The sequence below is a fragment of the Phalacrocorax aristotelis genome, chromosome Z (genome assembly GCF_949628215.1).
Source record: "Phalacrocorax aristotelis chromosome Z, bGulAri2.1, whole genome shotgun sequence".
NCBI lineage: Eukaryota > Metazoa > Chordata > Aves > Suliformes > Phalacrocoracidae > Phalacrocorax > Phalacrocorax aristotelis.
The window spans coordinates 57,162,999-57,185,177 of NC_134311.1; the positions used below are offsets into that span (position 1 = coordinate 57,162,999).

The window sequence follows — 22,179 nt, forward strand, 5'->3', positions numbered from 1 at the left end:
TTTATCTTTCTCCAAGTGTATATCTTGTGATAAGGGAAATAAGACAGTCTTTTCTATGCCAGTGGACCACTTTCTTACTCAAATGGTGAACAAAGAACCTCTCAAAACTGATTTTTTCTTTTATGTCAGACTTTGCCAGGCATAAGGAACCAACAGGCATTGAAGAATTTTAGGTGCCAGAACTGCGAGTTAGAAACTTGAGAGTGGAAAATGCAGTCTTACACAGATGCAGGCAGGACTTTTCTACAAACATGTACCCTTACTGTGAAGGATGTAAGTAAATCTTCCTTTGCCAGATAAAACAGCAAACTTATACTCTGCTAACACTTTAGATTGGTGTGTGCTTTAACCCAGCTCTGGAAACCAGTCCCTCATACTTCTCAGAAACACCCACCTCTCCTATAACCAGATGAGTCAGCCAGCATCCAGAACCCTCCTTCCAGGAATCTGGCCCACTCAGAAACCTAGCAAAGAAGCACTGGCAATAGTTAATGCAGAGGACTGACACCATCTTGTTAAAAGGGAAAACACAATGGGCAAATACTCTTAAAGTCTACACTGACCATTAAACAAAAGGCCCTAAAATTGCCATGGACACCTCTTCAACTGTTTTCCTTCATGAACTAAACAGGTTAGTAAAAGACACTTCTGCCCTCACGTTTCTGTCACGGATATCTCAGCTCCTCTCGTTTAAGCTGTGCATCAGCGCTTGTTATGGCTATGGGTGAATTTCTGATGCCCAAAGACAAAGACAGGGCATCTATATTTGTCTTCTGTCCTACTGCCAACAGGTCATTAAATCCCAGGTTAAAAGCTGTAAAAGCAGTGATGGGAGCATCCTAGCATGTGTTGGAACTTCCCAAACCAAACCCAATAAGCAATTACTGGAGAGCTAGCAACTTTAGATTCAATCTTCCTCAAGCTGGTGAGACCACAGGGGAGCAAACTGACACAATGCCAGTGTCAAGACATGCCAGCATAAGTCAGGGGCCTTCCATACCAAACTGTTCTAAACGTACCTAAGTGTGACCTAAGGCTGACCTGAGAGAAAGCTGAGCTGGTAATATTACGAGAAATGTGCATTATGACCTACTTTTCCCACTGTCTTTCACTGGGGGGCTGTAATCCCAGCTGGCCTTGTTCTCCCTGGACTCCTTGGTGGCATTTGATGTCTACTGAACAGGGAGATTGATCTCAAGACCTGCCCATTGCTGGGGGTGGTATCTAGCAGGTACCATGCCTCCCACAAAGTATTTTTTAGGAAAAAAAAGTAAGCATCCTGCCTGCTTCAGTTCTTCTGAACACGTCACTCCGTTGCTATGTTCTCTGCACTGGGTGCCACTGATTGCCAACACCATTTCAACACTTAGTCTTCCCTCTGTGAAGACGACTACCTGGCTCAGCTAAAATAGGGAGGCCAGATAAACACAATAATCCTTGTGAGCTGCTAAGGCAGCAGATAGAACAGTTGGGAAAGTGCTTCTTACCCCATAGAAGTCAGGGATTTCTGAGTTTTTCATATTCGGCGCAGAGGAAACAGGACATTTCAAGGATTTTAGTGAAAAAATTAGATATCTCTGGCCACTGCAGAAAAGCTACTAATCTACTGGCTCTGACACTTGCCTGGAGTTGTGGAGCAGCCAAAATGAGTTCTCACTTTTTTTTAATTGAGAGCAGAGAGCTGAAATCCCTCTCCCACGTAATCACAGACTACCAGCTATTCGAGGCAAATTTGTGCCTGTTCCGTATCCATCAGCTCCCTTCTACCTCTCTCCATATTTCTATCTGGGTATGAGCAATCTTTCTTGTCCAAAACAGTACATATTCTGTAGAAAATATAGGTTTCAAAAATATGCATTTTCCAACAGCAACAGTTTCAGCAGAACACGTGTCACTGGCTGTGGAGGTGCTGCAACCATTCCTCTTCCCCATGGCTGCTGACGAGCAATGGAACATGCTACTGGAGGAACTTCTAGAGATGCTTCTCACTGTGGTCAGAACTAAGAGCAAAACTCACGGGGAAATCCTGACCTGAACATATGCAGGCCAGTTTAACTAAATATCAGTCTTGCCTTTTAACAGTTGGAAGAAAAGCTTTCTCCTTTTTTTTCCTCTGTTTTTCTTGTGCTTTTAACAATTCTCAGAACACAAAGACACCCCATAGCTGGACCCCACATGGAAACCTAAAGACTTTCCCTTCAGCATCTGACTCTTCAATGCTATGGCATTCAAGTGCCAGTTAAATGTAAGTTGAAATAACTGACTGCAGGAATGAAAAAAGGTTGGAGCAGGAGACTTAAGATTTAAAATAAAAACAACTAAAAAGCATGTGGAAAAGAAAATCAGCCACATTTGTTTGAAATAATTACCTAAATAAGCAATAACTGCAAGAGCCAAAACCCTGTAAGAACATGGGTAAGTGATAACAGCTATGTGGAGGTAACAGAGTGATGCATCAAGGGTAAGAGGGCAGATACGGGGATGCTGTTTGCAGCACAGTAAGGACAGCGGCCTATTGCTCAAATAGCAAAGGGCAGCTCCCAACATGGCCATTACTACCATTTGCACAACTGCTGTTGTGCCAACAGTAAATCAGCTGGCAGCAACTGATAAATGATCATTCACTGCAGCAAACAACAAAACAAATGAAGCAGGACACCCACCTCCATCATCTGAAGGTTGCTTTGATTAAGCCGTAGCTTTACAGACTCACACTTCCTTGTGTGTGCTCTCCCTCTCTCACATCTACATTCTTGGAAACAAAAACCATGAGGTGTTTGTGTGAACTGGCAGGCTGCCTAGCCACCCTTGTCAAAATGGCCTGGCAAATTTGAGCTGAGCACCAGATGCTTACAGAGGGACTGCTTCTACCTAATGAGCCCACTTGATACCCAAGGCATGTAATTTCTCTGCACTCTTCATTTAACTGAAGCACCAGGAACATTCTGTATTTTCATAACAGTAAATCACCAACGGACCCCACATGTAACACTTCAAAGCTGCAAAAGTTTGGAACACTGACATGCAAGATAAAAAAACCCATGTTGTTTTAATGAGAGAATGAGCAAAAGGGAGCTGAACAGTGCAGAGGAACAGCCTTGTGCTATAGGCTGATTTACTGCAAGATCTTACTGGCTGTGCATCTAAAGTTGTCCCATCATTGATTCCTGGTCTCAGCTTAGCTTTTAATGAAACTCAGTAAACCTTGCTCACTTGGTCTTGCACTGAGGCAGACTGGCCTAGCATGTTACAAGTAATTTCATTCTTTATTTTTCAAAACCTGCAGCAAGTCATTGAGTTCCCCCCACCTTTTGCCCACAAAAGCAGTATGTCATAGCTAGTGAGGCAGTCTTCCACAGTACCAAGTACTGTGACACTGATAGGTGTCTCAGACAACAGGTTGGTAAGGGTGGAAGCAGATGCCTGTGATGTCTTTCCCTTGCTAACTTTTTCTTTCCTTCTCCTTCCCAGCTTCTCTTTCCAACCTGATCTGTTTTCACCTGGGACTTGGGATCTGTTCCTGGGAGCTTTGCTCCAGGCAGAAACAGCAAACCAGTGTCGTACAAGGAACACTGGACTTTCTTCTTCCCTTCTTTGCTTTAACACATCCCTGAGGTGGAGCAAAAACTCACCTGCCTTCCTGGCAGCTACCACTGATACAGCACCCTGCTCCTGAACAGGCTGCCTCCAGCCATCCCCATTGCTGGGCAGGTCTCCTAGTGCAAGGAGGACGCCAGTATAGTGGGGCTTGTCTGCTGCCCAGACCAGGAGACAAGGTACTACAAGAACATTAAGCCCCATATCATCATCATCCCTCCATGGCTGGGTCTCACACAGATGCAGAATGGCAATGCTGCCAAGAGGCCTGTATGCCAGACATCATGTGGGCATATGCCTAGCAAGCGGCTGGGCTGGTGGAATAGCTTCTCATCCAGAAACCTGCCTACACTCAGTCACTTCTCACCTTCCCCAGCAGAGACTAGCACTCCCAAGCTCTGCAGGCAAAGCTGCCCTGTGGGTGCTCCCTCACCTGCTTCAGGGGCAAAATGCTTCATGAGCTGAAGCTGCTTAAAGCTGCTGCTCAACAGGCACACACCTGGCTGCTGCAGACATGGGCCAGAGCACCCATGGTGGCTAAAATGCCAGAACTAGCCAGGTGAAGGAGAGTGGCTTTTCCACTGTCACACTCAAGAGCTGAAAGAGGACAGTGGCCAGATGCTGAGTGGAAAGCTCTGGGCTGTGTGCTTTGATATTTCACCAGCTCAACTCTCTGTGTGACTCTTTAACACCACCTGCTTTGCTGAACAGCCTGGTCCCGCAGGAGTGCTCTAGCAAGCACATCAAAATCCATCACCTCACTGGCTTTGGTTAGCAACAAGCAGGGTTATGCAGCAAAATGCTCCATCAGGCTAACCACTAACAACAGGCTAAAATGATTTGTGAAACTGGATGTTTATACTGTGAAACAGTACATTTTTTATGCAGTGTCTGGTTAGTCAACATAGTTTTAAGTATTTTAGGGATTGGACAACTTGTTGCCAATGGTGCAGACCAGCCAGATTTGAGTCACAGTGCAGTTTGTCAGTCTAACATAAAAACCTGGTCTGCCTTTCTGTATGGGGGGCGGGGAAAAAAAGCAGTATGAATGGTTCCTACTGCCATGCCAAGAATAACACCAAGCAAGAGAGGAAACCTACTCAAGTGAGTCTGGATGCCGTTTTAACCAGGAATCAAATACAACTGGGTGTTTTTCTCAATTGAGTGCTAAGCTACATTGGCTTTTGTGATGTGACTTTACCAATGTGTAAGTGTATATAAAAGCATAATGTAACAATATTTTCAGAGGGAGGAAAAAGACTTTTTTAAAGCTATATTGGAAATGTTAAATAGACCATATTTGTAGCAATTCCTTTGTAACATTTTTCATCTTATTTCTTCAGGAATATACACGTTCCTATGATGAACTGACAGAAGGACACAGAACAGGCCTAAAGATATCTACACGTATGCTTTTACCACATGACTGCCTGGGAGCAGGAGTGTTAAATTTGCAACCCACCGGAGCGGTACACCCCACTTACAACTGGCAGCCTCCTCCACAAGGGAAATCGTGGCAGGCTGGATGAGTTGCTTTAGAAGTTACAATCTCTTCCCAGCCACCACCTTTCAGGGGGTGGGCTGGGAGAAGGCAACCCACCAGCTGCCCTGGCAGCAGCAAGGTAACAGAAACCCAGGGGTATATCCTGCCCAGTATTTCGAGACTGCAGAGCTGTGGCATGTAAGACAGCCAGCTGCTCTGCAGAGGAAGCAGGCTGCGTACGATGGTTTCATGGCCCCACCACTGACTGCTGCTTGGCCGGAAGTGCCGATGCCTTTCTTTGCTGACCACCTGCAACCTCAGGCAGTGGAGGAAAAGCCCATCACCTCAGCAGGTTTTCACTCTACAGCCGAGGTAGGAAGCTAAGGCCTCCTTTACATTTAGAAGAGGCACACATTTTCAGGACTCAATTCACAATTTTAGGTATCTACTTTTAAGATTAATTGCACCTAGATCCCACCTTTCTCCACTAGCCACAGAAGGAGCTTTCAGATCATTTACTGAAACTGATTCCACCCTGGATGTCATTAACTGCTTCAAACCTCAGGCACACAAAATAGGCCAGTAACCCAATGGGCAAACCTGAGCTGTTGGGCCAGAGATGACACTTCCCACGTAAAGGAGCTTGGTTTTGAATTCACCCTGGATAAAAGGTAAAAAAAGGAAGTGCATCACTGCACAACCTCACTTGGGTGCCTGAGATGGTGTGTACTTCTGCAGGCAATGTTCGCTGTGATTTCTAGCCCTGCTGTCCTATGCTATCCAGTGAATGAAGTTACTTGGGCATTGGTCTGTTGAAATTTCGCTGTCACACAGCCCAAGGCTCATGTTTACTAAGACTAGGAAACCCGTGCTTCCCCACTCCCCCCTTCCCAAAAGGATCTGTGTGAAAGGAAGGATTAGTACTGAAGAGTAGTGGTTAAAATTTTAAATCTGACCTCATACACATGCTATAATGATCCAGTTTCTTGTTCCAGCAGTTGGCAGCTTTTTTTTAACTGACAAGATAAACCTTTTCATAAGGGAAAAGAAAAATGTTAAAAAAACTGACATCATTTCCGCAAAAAACCCTACCAAAACTCCACTGAAAAACCAAAATTTTAATCTTGGAACAACGACCGTTTTACAAAGAGATTTTAAAGATTGAGTGTACATATTCACAAAAGCAACAAACTAAGGCATAGTCTCCACAGCCATGTTTCTAAATTAACATTTCAAAACCCATGTGACTTGACCTCATTTAAACCTTGTCAAGATACAGAAAGCAAAAGTTTTAAATCATTTTACTTACTTTTACATGTAGTGGACTGTCAGCTTACAAAACTATCGTGAGTACGAGCTAGATTAATTTCAAATCACTGAAACATGGTTCACTACTAAAAGCATGAAGCTTAGACATTATTTTAAAGTGCTCATTAGATACCTAACCCTTCAGATATTACATTCCTTACATATCAAGTCTGAGAGTAAAATATATACACAATCTACAGTCTTGTCTGTATAAATAGAAAATAATTTATCTTTGTATCTCAAACATGACTAGTAGCTGAAGGGAAGCTGAAAGACTATCTCGATTTGGCCCAAAAAAGGAAAAAACCAAACAGTCATCTCATATACAAAATTCTGATGGCTGTGTATCCCCAGTAGTGCCAGATTCTGGTCAACCTCCTTGACTAATTCCCATTACACCCTCTCACGAAGCATCTCACAGCACAAGAATTACAGCATCTCTCTCAAATTGCTGGGGTCTCTAGAACTGGCAAGGCTGCTGCTCAGAGGGAACATAGTGAGACACAAGTCCCTTAATTAAACAGAAGAAACACATGCTGCAATGTATTCCAGTCTGCAGAGATAAAAGAACTCTGAACTAGACTGTCAAACAACAAAAATTTGGACTTTATTTTAGTTTTTGAATGCCCTGTAGGAAAAAACCTGTTAAAAAAAAGGAAAAAAGTAATTTAACGGCATCTGTGACAAATTTAGAAGCCTATATCAGATTTCTTTTTAAAGCCCTAACCAGTTCCTTTCAATCCAGAGCCACAGTATGTTTACTAGTCAAGTCTCTTGCCCTGACAGGAGCTAAATCTCTCCATCTCAGTATCAATCCTCTGTGATTTTGACTTAACAGTTTTGCAGCATGTGGTATTACCCTGTGCGCAGGTTAAGTCAGTTTCACACAGGCCTAATATCAGGTACCTGGGAAATGTTAGTATTTACAACATTGTACTCCCCACAGGGCACACACTTTTCAACAAACTGCCTCCAAGTACAACATGACAAGCTTTCAAAAAAACCACCTTAGAACACAAGACCCAAGAGTGTTCATGGAAGTACAATAACAAATATTTAACTTCCTTTCATTCGCATGAAAATGCTTTTCATTTCTCAGCTGCCATGAAGGGCAAATTTTGGTTTTTTCCCCACTGTTTTCACTGATTTTGCAACTGGGCTTTGTAATTTTCAGACGCATATGAGAGTATACTCACTCACAAATAGTAACATGATTACAGTAAAATCGAAAGCCACAATGTAAAATAATGGTGGACATTCCGTAAGTGGAATTTTAACATTTGGTCAACATTTCTGCTGTGCTAAAGGCAAAAATATGCTGTACAAAATCACTTTAACATCTGGCAGGAATAAGCCTTGTTTACTTTAGCCTCAGCTTAGTGTGTGGTCAGCCTCAACTACACCGTTTCTTAAAAGAACAGGTAGCTAGGAGATTGTAAAGCTGCACTTCTTCCCTACTTGTACCCATTAGCAGATTCTTCCCTTGCAAAACAACATCCATGTGAAAAAATTAACTGTGACGCTCAGAAGAGTTGAAGGCAAATACGTGTATGGGCAACAAAAGCTGTCAAGGTGACAAACGGTTCAGTGGACTGCTTTGTTCTCCACCTGCAGCAAGCTTGAGAGTTGTTAGCTTTCGAGGGGGATGCTGAGGACTCTTACGAAGGTTGTCATCCATCTGCAGAGAAATAATGAGAGACTGATCTGGCAAGCAGAGGAATACAGATTATACAACTAGTCTGTTCATCAAGGCTGCCATCATTAATGCTGGTTTGGGTTTTTATTTACCCTGTTATTTCAGGCCCAGCCAAAACTGGTATTTTGGTTCCTTTCCACTTCCAAATACCCACTTGTTTTAGAGCGGCCATTCATTCCATCAGCTTATGGTGCATCAAACCCAGGGCAAATAGGCACGCTTCTGTTCACATCATTTTGACAAAAGCAAGAAAGTAACATCATCTAAGAGGTCAAAGTTTCAGTTCTGTACAATAGCCAAACACTGCTAGAAAACAGACTGACAAACTGCTAACATCATTGGCTGCATTTGCATGTTCAGCACCTTGCAAGAACAAATAATTTTCAAATTAGAAATATTCTGGAGGTGCTGGTGAATTTAATTAGTTACAGATTTCAAAAACTATTTGATAAAGAACTTTTGATAGGATCTTTTCGAAGACAAGTTAAAATTAATCTCTGAATATAGAGATTTTACATTTTCATAACAAATCAATTTAATGCCGTGTGTAACGAGGTATCAAAAAAAAATCCAGTTTCTACAGAATAAACAATCACAGAAGACAGCACAGAGATCTCCACAGGTTGTCTAGTCCATCCCATTTCCTCAAGGTAGGATCAGCTTTACCTAAATCATGCCTGACAAATATCTTTATAACCCATTATTTAAAACTATCACAGCCACACCCCACTACCACCGAGAGGAGTTACAATCAATACCTAATGCTACAGGACCTGATGATAATTAATTACCTATTTCATACACTGCTCTTTTTCAGGAAGAGATGCCTTCTACCCTTCTAGTTAAAGTGCTCTGTCTACATCAGAAGACTAGTTCTTCGCAAGTTATTTTTCACATAAGTTGTACAGCTTTTGATAGGTGCTGAGTGACAGCCGTGGAAACAAAGAATATAAAAGAAATAAAAGCTAGACATAGAACAAGCAGAAGAAACAGTGACTGTAGGTTAGTGACTACAGCATTCAGGTGGGAGCAAGGAGAGCTGGCAATTGCCCTTAACTTGCAGGACCATTTCTGAGTTTTGATCTAAGCATTTGCCTCCTCCTTTGCTGGAATGTACACTTGCAGAAAGACATCCTTCTTCTGTTGGTATGCGCACTTGCACGACAATGTTCTTCTGATTGTAATAAAAATACTTTCTAAGTTCAAGGCTTCATTAATTATTCATTTCAAATTACATAATATTCTTCCTGCCTCTCTACACAAAATAACTCACTAGAAAAGAAGCAATTAAAATAAAACATCCATTGTACAGTTGCAGTTGCCATGTAAAAATACCTGTGACCAAGTAACAACAATGAAGCAGGAAAATTAGAGACTGAAGCAAAAGTAACCTTTTCAATCAAGTTGGATTCCTTATTTACAAGCTGTGTGAGTTTCTGCAGATTAGCATCTGCTGTATCCTGTCCAGCTGGAGAGTGGCCTGGAGAGTGAAGGTAGAAAGATGAAGAGTGAAAAGGTATTTACAAAAGCTTTTAAATCCTTAAAATATAAACCCACATTGGAGAGAAAGTTCATGCAGTATTTTTATCCTAAGATGACTTTAAGTGGAAAAACCATTCCATGTGAGAAAAACAGAAGCACTAAGCATGAGCTATAGCATAGAGACAGGTGCATTTTGCCAATGCTTGACAATGTAAAACTGAGTATTAACCTTTGTTTTTAATTTTCAATCCTTTCTGCACAACTTTGCAAGCTTCTCTACCTCATTTCCCCACAGAAGCTCCATAAACTACATAAAATCTAATTCTGCCTTGGTTCACAGATGGAAACCTGGAGTCCTAATCCAAACAAGGCTATACATGAGAAAAGGCAAAAAGAGACACAGCTTACCTGAGACAGTTAACCTGAAGTAGCAAGTTAAAATATCATCACAGAATCGACAGAGATTGGAAAGGTGTTTCAAATGCTTTTGTAATTGTACTCTGGGGAAAGACACTTTATAAATCGGTGCAAGGAAACCAAACACAAAGGCATCCAAGGTAGTAGGCCTGAAAAAAGTGACAAAACAACACAAAAAACCAAAGTGACTGAGGTAAGACATTAAGACCTTTACAGTGTAAGCTGTTTTCTGTGTATGTCAAACACAACTCAGGAAAGAACACAGCTCTTCTGGCATTCCTTCTGTTTGTATCAATCTGGTAAATCCTTTGCACAGAGTATTGACTGATTTCAGCATCTCATACTGGCAAGCTGAAACAGTAACTTCAGCATTAAAATCCAGTCACGCTGTCACATACACTGATAAACAAGCCACTCTAAAACACATTTCTGGCACCATGAAAGCCAAGCTGTATACCAGGGGACCAGGATCCTCTCTCAGGAAGTGGTCCGACTTCAGTGGCTAAAGGAAGATCATCCTTTGGCACTCTGCCGTTGGAAATACCTGCTTCCTGCTCCTTTCTCTGTGAACACGGTACAGGCAAAGGAGTCTTCCCAGACCTACACCCTCCTCCCATGAAGGCAGTGGTAACAGCTCAGGCTTAAAGCTTTTTTTCTACATAGAAGCACAGGAGGTGACATTCAGTGGCTAGAAAAGCATCCTCTACTGCTACTGTAACTCATCAAGCACCCCACATTTTCTTAGCAGCTGTGGGTAGCATCTGCCTCTCTGTGGAAAAATGCAGGATAAGGGAGACACCGCATTGCCTTAGTCCAAAGATCTCATTTGTGCCCTGCTTGCTCATCTAGATTTATCTGAACAACAGAGTGTGAGACATGAAACTCCTGTGCAGCACTTTTAAGATTCTGGCAGGTTATTAAAAAAAAAAAAAAGCTTAAGTGTTCTCAGAGTCATGTGGTACCTGTTTTATTAGTAATTGAAAAAAAAAAAATCACACTCACCTATCTCCAAAGAAAAACTGAGATGTTCCCAATCTCTTCGACAGGAGATTTAGGCACTCCTTGGCATCCCTGTATATCTGATGAGACACAAGACTGCCTAAGACCCCTAGGAGTAGCAAGGCTAGTATGCACAGCATTGCTCATCATTTGACAGTGTTCTAGACCGTTTCAGTTCTTGTCTTCGACAACATCAACTTGCAAATTCTTTAGTACACAACACATACCTGTGCCTCCACTTCAGTGAGACTGTAGAGTGGAGGCGCTCCCCTGGTCAGCAAGATCCTGTTCAGTGCTTTCCTGGACATCTTTCCAGGCAGATACAAACCCAGTGGGAAAGGCATCCTTGAGGCAAACCATGGCTTTGTCACACTGCAGTAATTTTCAGCATCAACCCAGAAAGTGTGCAGCTGTATCAACATAAGGAAGAATATGACTGGAATCTGAGTAAGAATAGTAGACATCTCTCAAAAGTTTAATGCGCAAGATCTCTGTCAGAGAAGCAGAAGCACCAGGAATTACAGTAATTTAAGGCAATCAGGCTCCACATTGGATTATACTAATCCTTTGAGTGTAGGAATACATCATTAAGGCAACAGCTACCTTCCACCTAAAAAAATCCCAAAGACAGTACGTAGACCTATAGACATGTGCACAAAGTTACATACACACTCATGTTTCTGTATGTGTGTATATGTATATACACACACACTCACACACACATACTGTATATAGAAAAGATATTTTAAAAGTTGCAGATGTACAGGATCAGGTTTGAACTTTTTATAGGTTTTTTTCAAGTTTTATATAAATCTTAAAAGATATTATGAAATTATGAATTTGAAACCTTGCGGGTCAGCTGAAGAGGCTAGCCTATGATATAATCTGGTGAAAGTACTTTTTCCTGTACAAACTGAAGCCAAAGTAATTCAAGAGATCCAGTATCAGGGGATTTTTATAGCTCTAATGTACTTACACTAAACTAGTGAGGGTGTGTGGCCATGTGTTATTTAGAACTGAAAAATGAAACTACTGATGGGTATTTTGGTATTTCAAAAGTTCTACCTGAACAGTTCAAAAGGCTCTCACAGCATGCATGCCACATCAGGCACACGTATTAATATTTTTTATAAAAGAATCAAACAAAACAAAACCTGGCCATAATAAGCTGTTTTGAGGATACTGTCTCCCAAAAAGAAGAAACATTCGTAGGTGCCCTTTTAAAATGTCTTTCATATATTCATTATCATTACTTCACATCCCAGAGACACACACTTCTTTCCTTTTCAAAAGCTGCCAGGCAGTATTTCCAAAATTGGACTACCAAAGCAAATACATTCCAGTCAGGACTATGGCTGAGACACTTTAATGTCTCTCATGTTGGGCACCTCTTGTAGCGTTCAATTCCAAAAATTCTGACCATTATAAAGTATTTCCCAGTATTTACCAGAGCAGGAAGCAGTTTCTCTTCAAGCAGTGCAATGAATGCCAGTGTATCAGCTCCTTGTTTTGCAGACAATTCATAATCAGCATTATATTTCTATTAATTAAAAAAAAACATACTACAAGTAGTATTACACAGAACTTTCCAAAAAAATAATCAATGCAAGCTGAAGTTACTTGAAACTCAACAGCTATCAAGTTAGTAAATATAACAATATTTTGCAGGAAAGAAAGCATGTGCTCTCTAGAATTTCTTTACTTCTTCAGGATAGCTATGTCACACCTCCTTCCATCTCCCTTTTCCACTTTCCCATTCTTAGATTTTTGGGCCCTCCTATTCCCAAAATAATTCTTGAGACTCCTTCCCATTGCTTTCCAAGCAACTGTCCAGTGATACACAAGCATTTTTTCAGTTTTTCGGGCTGTAGCAAACCTCTGGCAAGTCCCCACCTTTATTTTTGAAGAAGCATCTGACAATTCAGCTGGTATAAGCATACAAAAAAGAGCATAATTCCCATCTTTTGCTCTTTATTACTATTCTAAAAGTTTAGAAATTGGATGCTAACAGTATAAGGGATCAAATGCACAGCTAAATTAATGCAGTTACAGATGTCTCAGCTTTTAATCCTTACACTGGATCCTTTTAAGGTACATTAAAAGGGTTGATAAGTTTTTTTTAGGGGAGAGATTTGCTTCATTAATTTAGAAACAAAGAGTCAGTGCTGACCCTTATTTTTAGGTATCTGAAAAGCAAGCATACTATTGTTACACTTCAACTCAAAGAGGGTTTTTTTCCCAGCCTAAGGAAACTTTGGTATTCAAAAAAAGAAACCTCTGAATTTTAAAACAACTGCCTAAAATCCCATCTCAAATGCAGTTTTCAGCTTCTGCTTTTCTCTCCCCAAAGATTTAAAGTTTCATTAACATGGCATTCATCAGATAATCTTGACTAGGCAGGAACTGAATTTCTAATGTAAAAGCAAAATAGTAAGCTGGAGGATGATCTTAAGAAATAAAAAGATGATGCCATGCTTTATTAGACAGCTTTATACTTTGTGAAGAGAAGAAATCATATAGCTTTATTCTCTGTGAATATAATATTAAGAGACCTGCAAAAGGCAAGCAAGAGTTAACTACACAATAACATGATGTGCATCAAGAAATGCAGACTTTTTTATGCTACAAGCTATGGAAAAACTATGTAGATTAAAAACAATGCTGTATGTATTATCCTTCAAAAAACAGCACTGGGAGATGATCACTTATTTAAGCAGTTTAAACTACACTTCCCAAACTGTGATATCCTAGGTCTGCAAAGCCATAATTACATTAAAAGTGCTGTAATTAAGAGCAGGATAATCAGCGAGAAACTGCCTAATTAAGGCCAGTTTGTTGTCTTTTTCAATGAACAGTTTTCTCGTGCCTATTTTTAAATCTTTCACTTCACTAACAATCAAACTTTCAAACAGCAAGCATCTGCTATTTTGCAATTCTCATGTATGTATGAAAAACAGGAAAGCATTGGGTCTGAAGTGAGTTCCAGATTCTCAGAAGCCTGTATGAATGTATACAGGGGACATGCAGAGTCACAATGCAGAGAAAGCAAATCTTTTGAAAGAGGCCTACCTGTTTTCTCAAGAAGTTTAGTATTTTTGCTGGCTGAGAAGTAACAATGTCTTCTGATATCAGGACTGGTACATCTACTAGAAGGCATAAATAATACCATCAGCAATTTATATGGCTGAGTTCTAACACAACTAGAAAGCAATCAGGCACTTCACTTACTTTTCTCCACAGCATGCTCTAATTTTCTTAACATGTATGCGTAAACTAAGCTTTTACACAGCAGGAATGTTCCACCAAGGTCACAAGTGTGTTTAGTTTATTGTGGCCTTCAGTAATAAAAATACACAAAAAAGGGGCCACATGAAATCAGACTGAAGTCAATGTCTTCTGCTAGATGCCTGATACTTCGAGAACCAGGCTACTTGTCTGGATTTCAGATGTTCATCTTAAGACAAAAACTCCAACTCAGTCTAACTGTCCTCTCAAATCATTTGCCCCTGGGCCTCTCTTTCCTTGTACTCCAATTTTTCTCTGCCCTTCCCCTCCAAATCCATTTTAGCCACCTGTTTTCTCTAGCCTTGCCACAACCACTCTTTAAAATTTGCTTTCACTCTATCATCAATTTAGACTGCCTGACAGAAACAGGTATGTACTTGGCACCGCTGCTTTGTTGACTGTCCACTGCTTCACCCATACATATTTTAATAAAGTGCCCTTTGAGGCATTTTATTTATGCCTTCCATTATTTTACTCCCACAAATTCACCACACTTGATAGTGTGATTGAAGTAATTTATTGATGTATTGTGAAAGCTCGTAGCCTTCACTGGGCCGGGTTACACTCATGAACACAAAACAAAAGCGAACTCAGAAATAACCTAGAAACTGGAACCTGCGTTTATAACATGGCTATGACTAAAACAATAAAAAACACAAAAAATGTACCTTTCAGGGCCCTCCAGGAGTTATTTATAGTATTCACTGTCAGGGGAGCGCCAGAAAATTTGGCATAAGCCTGCAATAAAGATTGCGGGGAAAAATTTCCACTCAGTATGTGTAACAAAAGTGTAAGATAGCACTTTAAAACTTGTTTTAAACAGCTTCGGGCACTGAACGCGGCTAAAAATAACTGCGGCTCAGACGGTTTTCAGTGCCCAACGCGCTCCCCGGAAACGCCGCCGGCGGAGACCGGGCGGCCCGCTAGGGCAGGACGCCCCCACGACGGGCAACCCTGCCCGCGGCTCGGCGCGGGAGGCGCGCAGCGGTCCGCGGCCAGGAGGCTCCCCGCGGGGACAGAGCCAGGTGCCGCGCCGCCATGCCCTGCCATGCCCTGACCAACCGCCAGCCCCACCGCCGCCGCCTCCCACCCCCTGCCCAACACGGCAGCAGAGGCGGGCCCCATGCCCAGTACAGGCCCGACCTGAGGGCGATGAGGGCGGGCGCGCCTCTCAGCGGCGGCGCCGCCTGTCCCGGGAGGAAAAGCCACGCGGACAGCTGTGCCGGCGGCAGGCAAGCCCCGGGGCGCCGTCTTTCCCACCCTCCCGGGGCGGGTGGCGGCCGCCGGCTGTTACCATGACGATGAGAGACTCCGGGTGCGGGGACGGCAGCCCCCAACCGTCTCCCCAGCAGCACAGCTCCATGGGAGCCGCCATCTTGTCCGCCCTCCGCGCGGGCCCGGGAAGTGCGGCGCTGCTGCCCTCGCATGGCGGCGCCCGAGCGCCCCCGGCCACGCCGCGGGGAGGGGGAAGTTTGCGGGGGGCGTGCGCGCCCGCGAGGGGGCCGTTCTGCGCTGGGTCCGTGTGGCCGAGAGGCGGCGGGGGGAGGACGCGGGAGGAAGTCCTGGCCTCCTCCGTGATCGCCGTCGCCTGCTGCCGGCGGTGCCCGGCGGCGAGGCCGCTGGAGGTGTCGCTGAGGGGAGGGGAGGCGGCGGTGCGAAGCCGTTACCGTGTGAAGAAACGCCGCCCGCCCTGAGGCGGCGTTGTTTTACTCGTGAAATAGGGCGGCTCACGCTGCAGTGTTGCTGAACCCCGGCTTTCTGGCTCTATTACTACACACGAAGTTGTGACTTCCCACGGGAGCAAAAAAATGTGGCTTTCGATCAAATGTGAAGAGCAGTCGTCAGCAGTTTGTCTTTAAAAAATAAGGAACTTTGATTATGGTACCAGTTTTGACCACATTGTAATGATAACCCATTCAAGTGCGTTTTTCTACTGTGGACCTTTAAAGGCATGAAGTTGTAAGCGGCTTCATTTCAGCGTTCGTGCAGGAATGCCACAGCACATCTAAATAAGTCAAGTAAAATGTTTCAATCCTTCCCACACAAGGAAAAAATATCACACACTGACTTAAAGAAAAAACCTGCACTGACCACCCTTAGTCAGGTCCTCCATCTGTAGAGAGATGAGGACAGCAAGGGCTGTCACACCACCCACCCCCCTAATCCATGGTTTCAGATCTGCATGAAATTTCTGGCAGAAAGTGTCATGATAAAAATCTGCGACACAGATCTGAGATCATTCTGCTCCAGTTTATGAGGAGCATGGGAGAAGAAACTCATCCATATTTTTCATCAGAAAACCACACCATTGGCGATGTTAACAGCAATTGTTCTTTTAAAAAAGGCTACATTACATTTCTCTCTGTAAAGAGGTACTTAAGGACACCTGTCTTCTCTTTTCTTCCCTACAGGGATCAGCTAACTCCTAGTCAGAGTGTCCATGTACGTTGCTTTGACCTGTTCACTGTCTTAATTGCCTCCCTGTGGTGTGCAGGCTCTGGAGGCAAGGGTGGCTCCTAACAGCTGTGTTCCGAAACATCTGTTTCTGTAAGCAGGATGAGCCAGCTTATGTGTCTTCTTAAGGGAGGCTGCAAAAAGGCTTATAAGGTAAACAGGAAAAGTAAACTTTCTTTGCATTGCCTTAGGGCCCAATTCATCTCTCTGCTGTTGTGGAGTTCAGAGCAAAGAAAAAAAGGCAAAGAAAAAAGGCAATCTGCATCTTCCCTCCCCCATCCGAAAGCCCTTCAGGAACTTTTTCCTCTTGGTTGCCTGAGTGGAATTCCTTTTAGTGTAAATGAAAAGTAAATAGGTGCATTTAGAATGGATTTATGCCTTGACTTGAAAAAGTGGGACTTCAATTTGTGTTTTTGAAAAAGCAAAACAACTTCTGAAACCTTTTTTTCTACAAATTTTTTATGAAAATGTGGCAGGATTAAACCCAGAAATGTCGACATAAATATGGAAGGATGTGGTTTAGGACTGATACTTGCATTATAATTTCTATATTTTAATTGCCCAGGAATCCTGATTTTTAATCATCCATGTAATTCCATAAAAACAGTGAGTCTCCTAATGCATGTTAGGAGCAAAATATGAGAGCTGAATAAAGCAGCAGGGATTCCTTCCTACTTCCACTACCCCATTACTTGGAATTTGAACAAGTCATGGATGCTTCTGTAAAGCAAAATCTATAATGTTGGCAGCTTCTCTGTATTCTTTATGCTTAGAATTTTATTGATGTATGTAAAGTAAGCAGGACAAATATTGAAGATCCTATATAAAAAATTACAGTCATATTTCAGCAAGAAACTTCCTTACAAGATGTTACTGGCTCTATGAAAGTTTCTTAAAAACACAATATCCAAGAGTCCCTTTTTGATTCTTCTCCAAGATATTAACATCCAGTAAGCGAAGCTGGAGTTTGTACTTCAGAGAACACACACGAGTGAAAAGGCAATAGCTTATATGTCTTTGTTTTTATTGAAAACTATGACCCCTCCAGACAGCAGATAAACATTATACTTTGTGAAATCCATTAAAGAAGGTTGTGAAGTACAAAATCCCCTTCAGCCTGTAACATACTCCAATAATAAAACTGAACATAGAAATTAAAACTGGAAAAATTGCAGTGACCTTTATGTACACTGGCTAAGTTCATCTAAACACGGACCTAAGCTTCTGTTCATATACATTGTGAACTGGTTCCTTTCTGTTACACTGTACTGTGCAGCATTCTCTGTTTGCTAAATATTGCTTCCATGTGCACTCTTGGTGAGTGAGCACAAGAATAAGCAGAGGTGGAGCAAGAACAGAATGTGGCTCTCACGAATCTAACATTAGTGAGTATATCATGCTACAAGATCCTCATCTCATAGGGTTGATTAGCACCAGTGCAAGAGATCCCTCTGTAGTTAAACCAGAAGTGAAAAATTGTAAGCTAAAATTATTTAATAAATATTTAATAAATATTTTTGACAGAGAACGGAATTTTTCAAGAAAACACTTCATGTTTTGATAAACTCAAATACATTACATAATAAATGGTTGCAAACAGTTGATGGTGTTCCCTTAGGTGAAAGTAAAGCTTTACTATCCTTTTACCCCTTTCTTTTTGTCTGCTGTGGTCACTGAATACTTCAACAAGGAACTGTGATGATTTTGCAGACTTCTGTGACATTTTTGTGTCAGGCATTTAAGTCTATGTTTTCAAAGAATGCTCTTTGGTGATAAAGGTCTCCATAATAGATAGTAAAGCAACATCAGTGCTGCTCTTAAATTCACAGATTAGCCTCTGCAGCATCCAGGCTGTCTCCATCCTTTAGGTTGGGGACAAGTTCTGGACTGAGACTTCTTTCTAGAGAGCTTATGGCACTGTAACTCCTTCCTTCTTCCTTTTTTTGTTCCACATCCTTGCCCCCTACTCTACCCCCTTCCAGCCCCCCTGATGTAAATAATATCAGACAGCTCCAGCTAGCTATTCCAACTGTGAGCTGGGTAGCAAGCTGCGAGTGGGGCAGCCACGGCTTCCTGGGTTTCTCCAACGTGACGGCGGTTCATCTGCAGGGCTGAGGCACACAGAGAGGCACAGCACAAAGAGGGCCGTGCAGCAGGTTGGGAAGTCCACCGTGTACTGTCAGCTCCTGCATGGGAGAAGCACTGCCTTGGTGTTCTGTGGGGGACCCCTTCATTTGTCAGCAGAACGCCCAGGGCAGGGTGGCCTGCTTGATGGGTGGTTTCACACGGGCATGGCCCAGACAGGTTGCACAGCTGCACAAGCCTGAAGGGGTTAGGCTTGCTTGCTGTCTTCCTCCTGTGTTTTCTTAACGACAGCAATGCCGAGCCTAGAATTTTCGGGAGGAGAAACAATGGGATAATGGCATCTTGGGGGCACAGACAACACTGAAAATTGTTGTAGTTAAAAGCAGATTTAAAAAAAAACCAAACCTGACTTTGGTTAAGTTATCAAGTTTGGGGGTTTGTTAAGACAAGCAGCCTCTTTCAGTAGCCTCTATCTGGACAGTCTGAGTGCTCCCAATGCTATCAAGCTTTCAAAATGAAATGGAATTCCTTGCTTTCCCAGAGTCTTCTAGAAACCCAGTTAGTCCCGGTGTGCAATCTGCATGAGCCCTTTCGGTGACGCTCTGCAGTCAGGAAAGGTGGAAGAGTTAAATATCCTGCCAAGACCAAGTCTGCGCACCGGAGCATTCCTGTCCACTCGGGATTCAGTGCTGTTACACACGTTTCAGTTTCCAGGGCTCCTCAAAGGACAAGCTCCAGCCGGGATCCCGACAGGTGCGGGTTTTGCTGGACCTCGGCACGCTCTCCAGCTCTGCCCGGTCTCACACACCCGCACCGAGGCCGGCTACTTCAGTCTGCGGCCCCAACGGTTCGCTCCCTTCTGGTCCGCCCCGGGGCTCGGCCGTGCCCGCCGGGGCCCCCGCCCGCTCCCGGGGCCGGGGGAGCCGCGGCCAATGGCCTGCCGCCTGCCGCCGTCCCTCCCCGGACCCGGGGCCGCCCCCATTAAACGGCGGGGCCCGGAGCGGCGCGGCGGGCCGTTCTCCGCTGTCCTGTCCTGTCCGGCCCGCCGCCGTCATGGGGTGGGAGCGCGGCGCCGTGCTGCTGCTCCTGCCGCTCGCCCTCCAGCTCTGCCCCGGCCGCGCCGCCCCGCCCGCCCCCCGAGGTAAGGGCCCTCGCCGCCCACGCTTTAGCAAACTTTCCCCTCTTTCATTCAAGACGGCTTTTGGTTTGCAGCCCGCCGTCCCCGCCGCCGGGAGCCCTGTGCTGGCAGGGCGGGGCGGATGGGGAGTCGGCGGCCCCGCAGGTGCGAGGGCAGCCGGAGCCGTCGCGGGCACCGGGGGCTGCCGCTGCTCGGCGGGGCGCCGGAGGCGCGAGCCGAGCCGCGCCGCCCCGCCGGCTCCCCGACCCGTGCGTTGCCCCGCCGGACTCGTGGTAGGAACCGGAGGAGGTTGCGGTGTAACCGCTACACCAATCACTCCCCCCTTCCATCCCCCCACTCCCCAGTCAGCAAAAAGTGGTCTGTTTTTATAGGGGTGCTGGTAGGTGTGTTGAACTTCTGAAGAGCACTTTTTCAGTTGCAAGTTCTGGTAAATGAAAAGTGAATTGCTAAGCTATGAAAACTCGTCGGGAAAACTGTACTTCGAGTGCATAGGAAAACAGGCGTCTCCTAAATCCAGCATTACTTTGGCAATATTATGCGCGTAGTAAGTCAGGAGCCGCTTTATTTTAGAGGGTGCATAGAGCGAGTGGTATCGCTCTCCAGTAGCAGCTTGTGACTGGAGCCACCTCAGCTACTGAGCACAGCGATTAGTGTGTAACTTGGTGCTGCTCCAGGAGCTTTAAAGCTGCTCGTGGTTCTCGCTGCATTTTTATGCCCTCTGTTGTCTTACGAAATGATGTTTGACATTTTAATAGGTGATTCCTTAGTTAAGTTTTACATCTTAAAAGCATAGCTAAAACCCAATAAGATTAATTTAGCTGCATTTGCAAAAGCCTGTATTAAAGTCTTCAATGTAAAAACATTTCAGAAAGTTGTTGTATTGAGAAGTAGGTTATTGGCATATTTAGAAAAACAGAGGCGTATTTTCAGCTTGTCAGGGGCATTGGCCAGTGAAAGATCCCACTCTCAACATTCTTACAGCCACTAACTTCATTCCTCCGTGCACCTTCCTCTTAGGGCTTCCCATCGTGTCTTTTAGCTCCCGTCTGAAGAGCTAGCCTTGATGTTTTTGGGCATATCTCTGAAGAGTGGATTGCCACTGTCTCAAGGTGTAGCTGATCCCTTGTTGCATTTTCATAGGAGGATGAGCAGCTCCCTTCTAAAAACCACTGAAAGCAGGCAGGGAGAGAATTCTCGGTCCATCTCACGAGTAGGCTCCGTTTAGTCTGGTGGGTGTGCACACTCGAGCTCAGAGGCATGCCCAAGTCCTCCCTCTCACTGCGTGTTTTGAAACCAGCTGCTTGTGCCTTTCAGCTTCAGCAGTCCTTTTCTGTCCATTTGTTTTCAAGTCTGCCTTTCCAGGGAGAGGAACAAAAATACGAAATTCTTCAAAATATGAAATCTGAAATCCTTATGGATGTTTTTTTCTTGGTCCTTTCAAACAAGCAGTTGTCTTTGTAAGGTGCAAGAGCTGTCTCTGCTGACTCTACTAAGGATATAAAATGAGTTTTCATAACCCTGTTGTTCTTCTGCTAGCTACTTTTGCTAGCATGTGTGTAGTTTATGCTAAAGAATGGATCCAGTAATGTCTATGTGCTGGTCAGTGAAGATGTCCCAAGAGAGGGTTCAGTAACGGTGCTGAAGGACCCCCTTGAGGCAACATGCTTTACAGAATGCAACTACCAAACCAATCTGAGCATTCATTTAAGTGTGAACATTTAAAAAAATTCAGTAAATGTTTTATGTGAGATAAATGTTTGCCTTTCTGTAGACAGATGTTGCCAGTGTTTAGTCATTACTTTTATAATAGCTGTCCTGTATTTTTAAGTGTTTGACTCTAGCAGAGATTAATTAGTTTCACAGGAATTGATATACAATCAGCCAATAGGCCTAGAAGGAGTGGACATAATATATAACTATGTTTTGTGCCGTCAGAGACTTAAATACTGTATTGTGGTGTTCTGTCTGAGAGGACACAGCTGTATTTTATGAATGATTATTACCTGCAAAATGCTGTTGTACGGAGCAGTGAGCTGCATTTCAGTCTCTTGGTTAGGTAGCCGCTTTGCTCTTTGTGTACTAAATGTGAAGAAATACCCAGACTTTTGCCTCTTCTGTCTGGGTCACTGGTTTCAGTGGGAGCAGTGGTTATCCTGGGATGCTGTGAATCTGAACTGAATGGAAGAGAACTCCTTTGAACAGGTCCATCTCAGATACATGTTTCTTAGTTGTTTG

The 22,179-nt window shown here is 43.7% G+C and overlaps 2 protein-coding genes across 5 annotated transcripts in view; one reads left to right on the forward strand and one right to left on the reverse strand.

The window, feature by feature from the left end:
• Positions 1–6,178: 6,178 nt before the first annotated feature.
• MTX3 (metaxin 3) lies at positions 6,179–15,860 on the reverse strand. 3 transcript variants are annotated; one of them, XM_075078590.1, is made up of 9 exons: positions 15,562–15,860; positions 14,936–15,005; positions 14,052–14,128; positions 12,430–12,522; positions 11,210–11,392; positions 10,986–11,062; positions 9,975–10,132; positions 9,476–9,564; positions 6,179–8,066 (listed from the first exon to the last, which is right to left on the reverse strand). In XM_075078590.1, the coding sequence occupies exons 1-9, from the start codon at positions 15,640–15,642 to the stop codon at positions 7,956–7,958; spliced, it is 939 nt and encodes a 312-aa protein (XP_074934691.1). In that variant the 5' UTR covers positions 15,643–15,860; the 3' UTR covers positions 6,179–7,955. The 3 variants fall into 3 exon arrangements, with proteins under 3 accessions (XP_074934691.1, XP_074934692.1, XP_074934693.1); XM_075078591.1 differs by having other exon boundaries at positions 14,052–14,125; positions 15,562–15,854; XM_075078592.1 differs by having other exon boundaries at positions 9,420–9,564; positions 15,562–15,692.
• Positions 15,861–19,789: 3,929 nt separating this feature from the next.
• THBS4 (thrombospondin 4) overlaps positions 19,790–22,179 on the forward strand; it is a 41,035-nt gene continuing 38,645 nt past the window's right edge. Inside the window, exon 1 of one of the 2 annotated variants that reach the window (XM_075078730.1) lies at positions 19,790–19,947. In XM_075078730.1, coding sequence (XP_074934831.1) covers positions 19,860–19,947 — 88 coding nt within the window. In that variant the 5' untranslated portion in view covers positions 19,790–19,859. The remainder of the gene's footprint in view (positions 19,948–22,179) is intronic. The other variant, XM_075078729.1, reaches the window with a different exon arrangement.

What these genes read in the sequence shown, in the direction of transcription:
- MTX3 (XM_075078590.1), bottom strand. Translation starts at nt 15,642, where the DNA reads ATGGCGGCTCCCATGGAGCTGTGCTGCTGGGGAGACGGTTGGGGGCTG. An exon ending in CGGAGTCTCTCATCGTCATG is followed by an intron (nt 15,006 to 15,561) that starts GTAACAGCCGGC and finishes TCTTTATTGCAG; the next exon opens with GCTTATGCCAAATTTTCTGG. An exon ending in CAGTTTTTCTTTGGAGATAG is followed by an intron (nt 10,133 to 10,985) that starts GTGAGTGTGATT and finishes CACTTTTTTCAG; the next exon opens with GCCTACTACCTTGGATGCCT.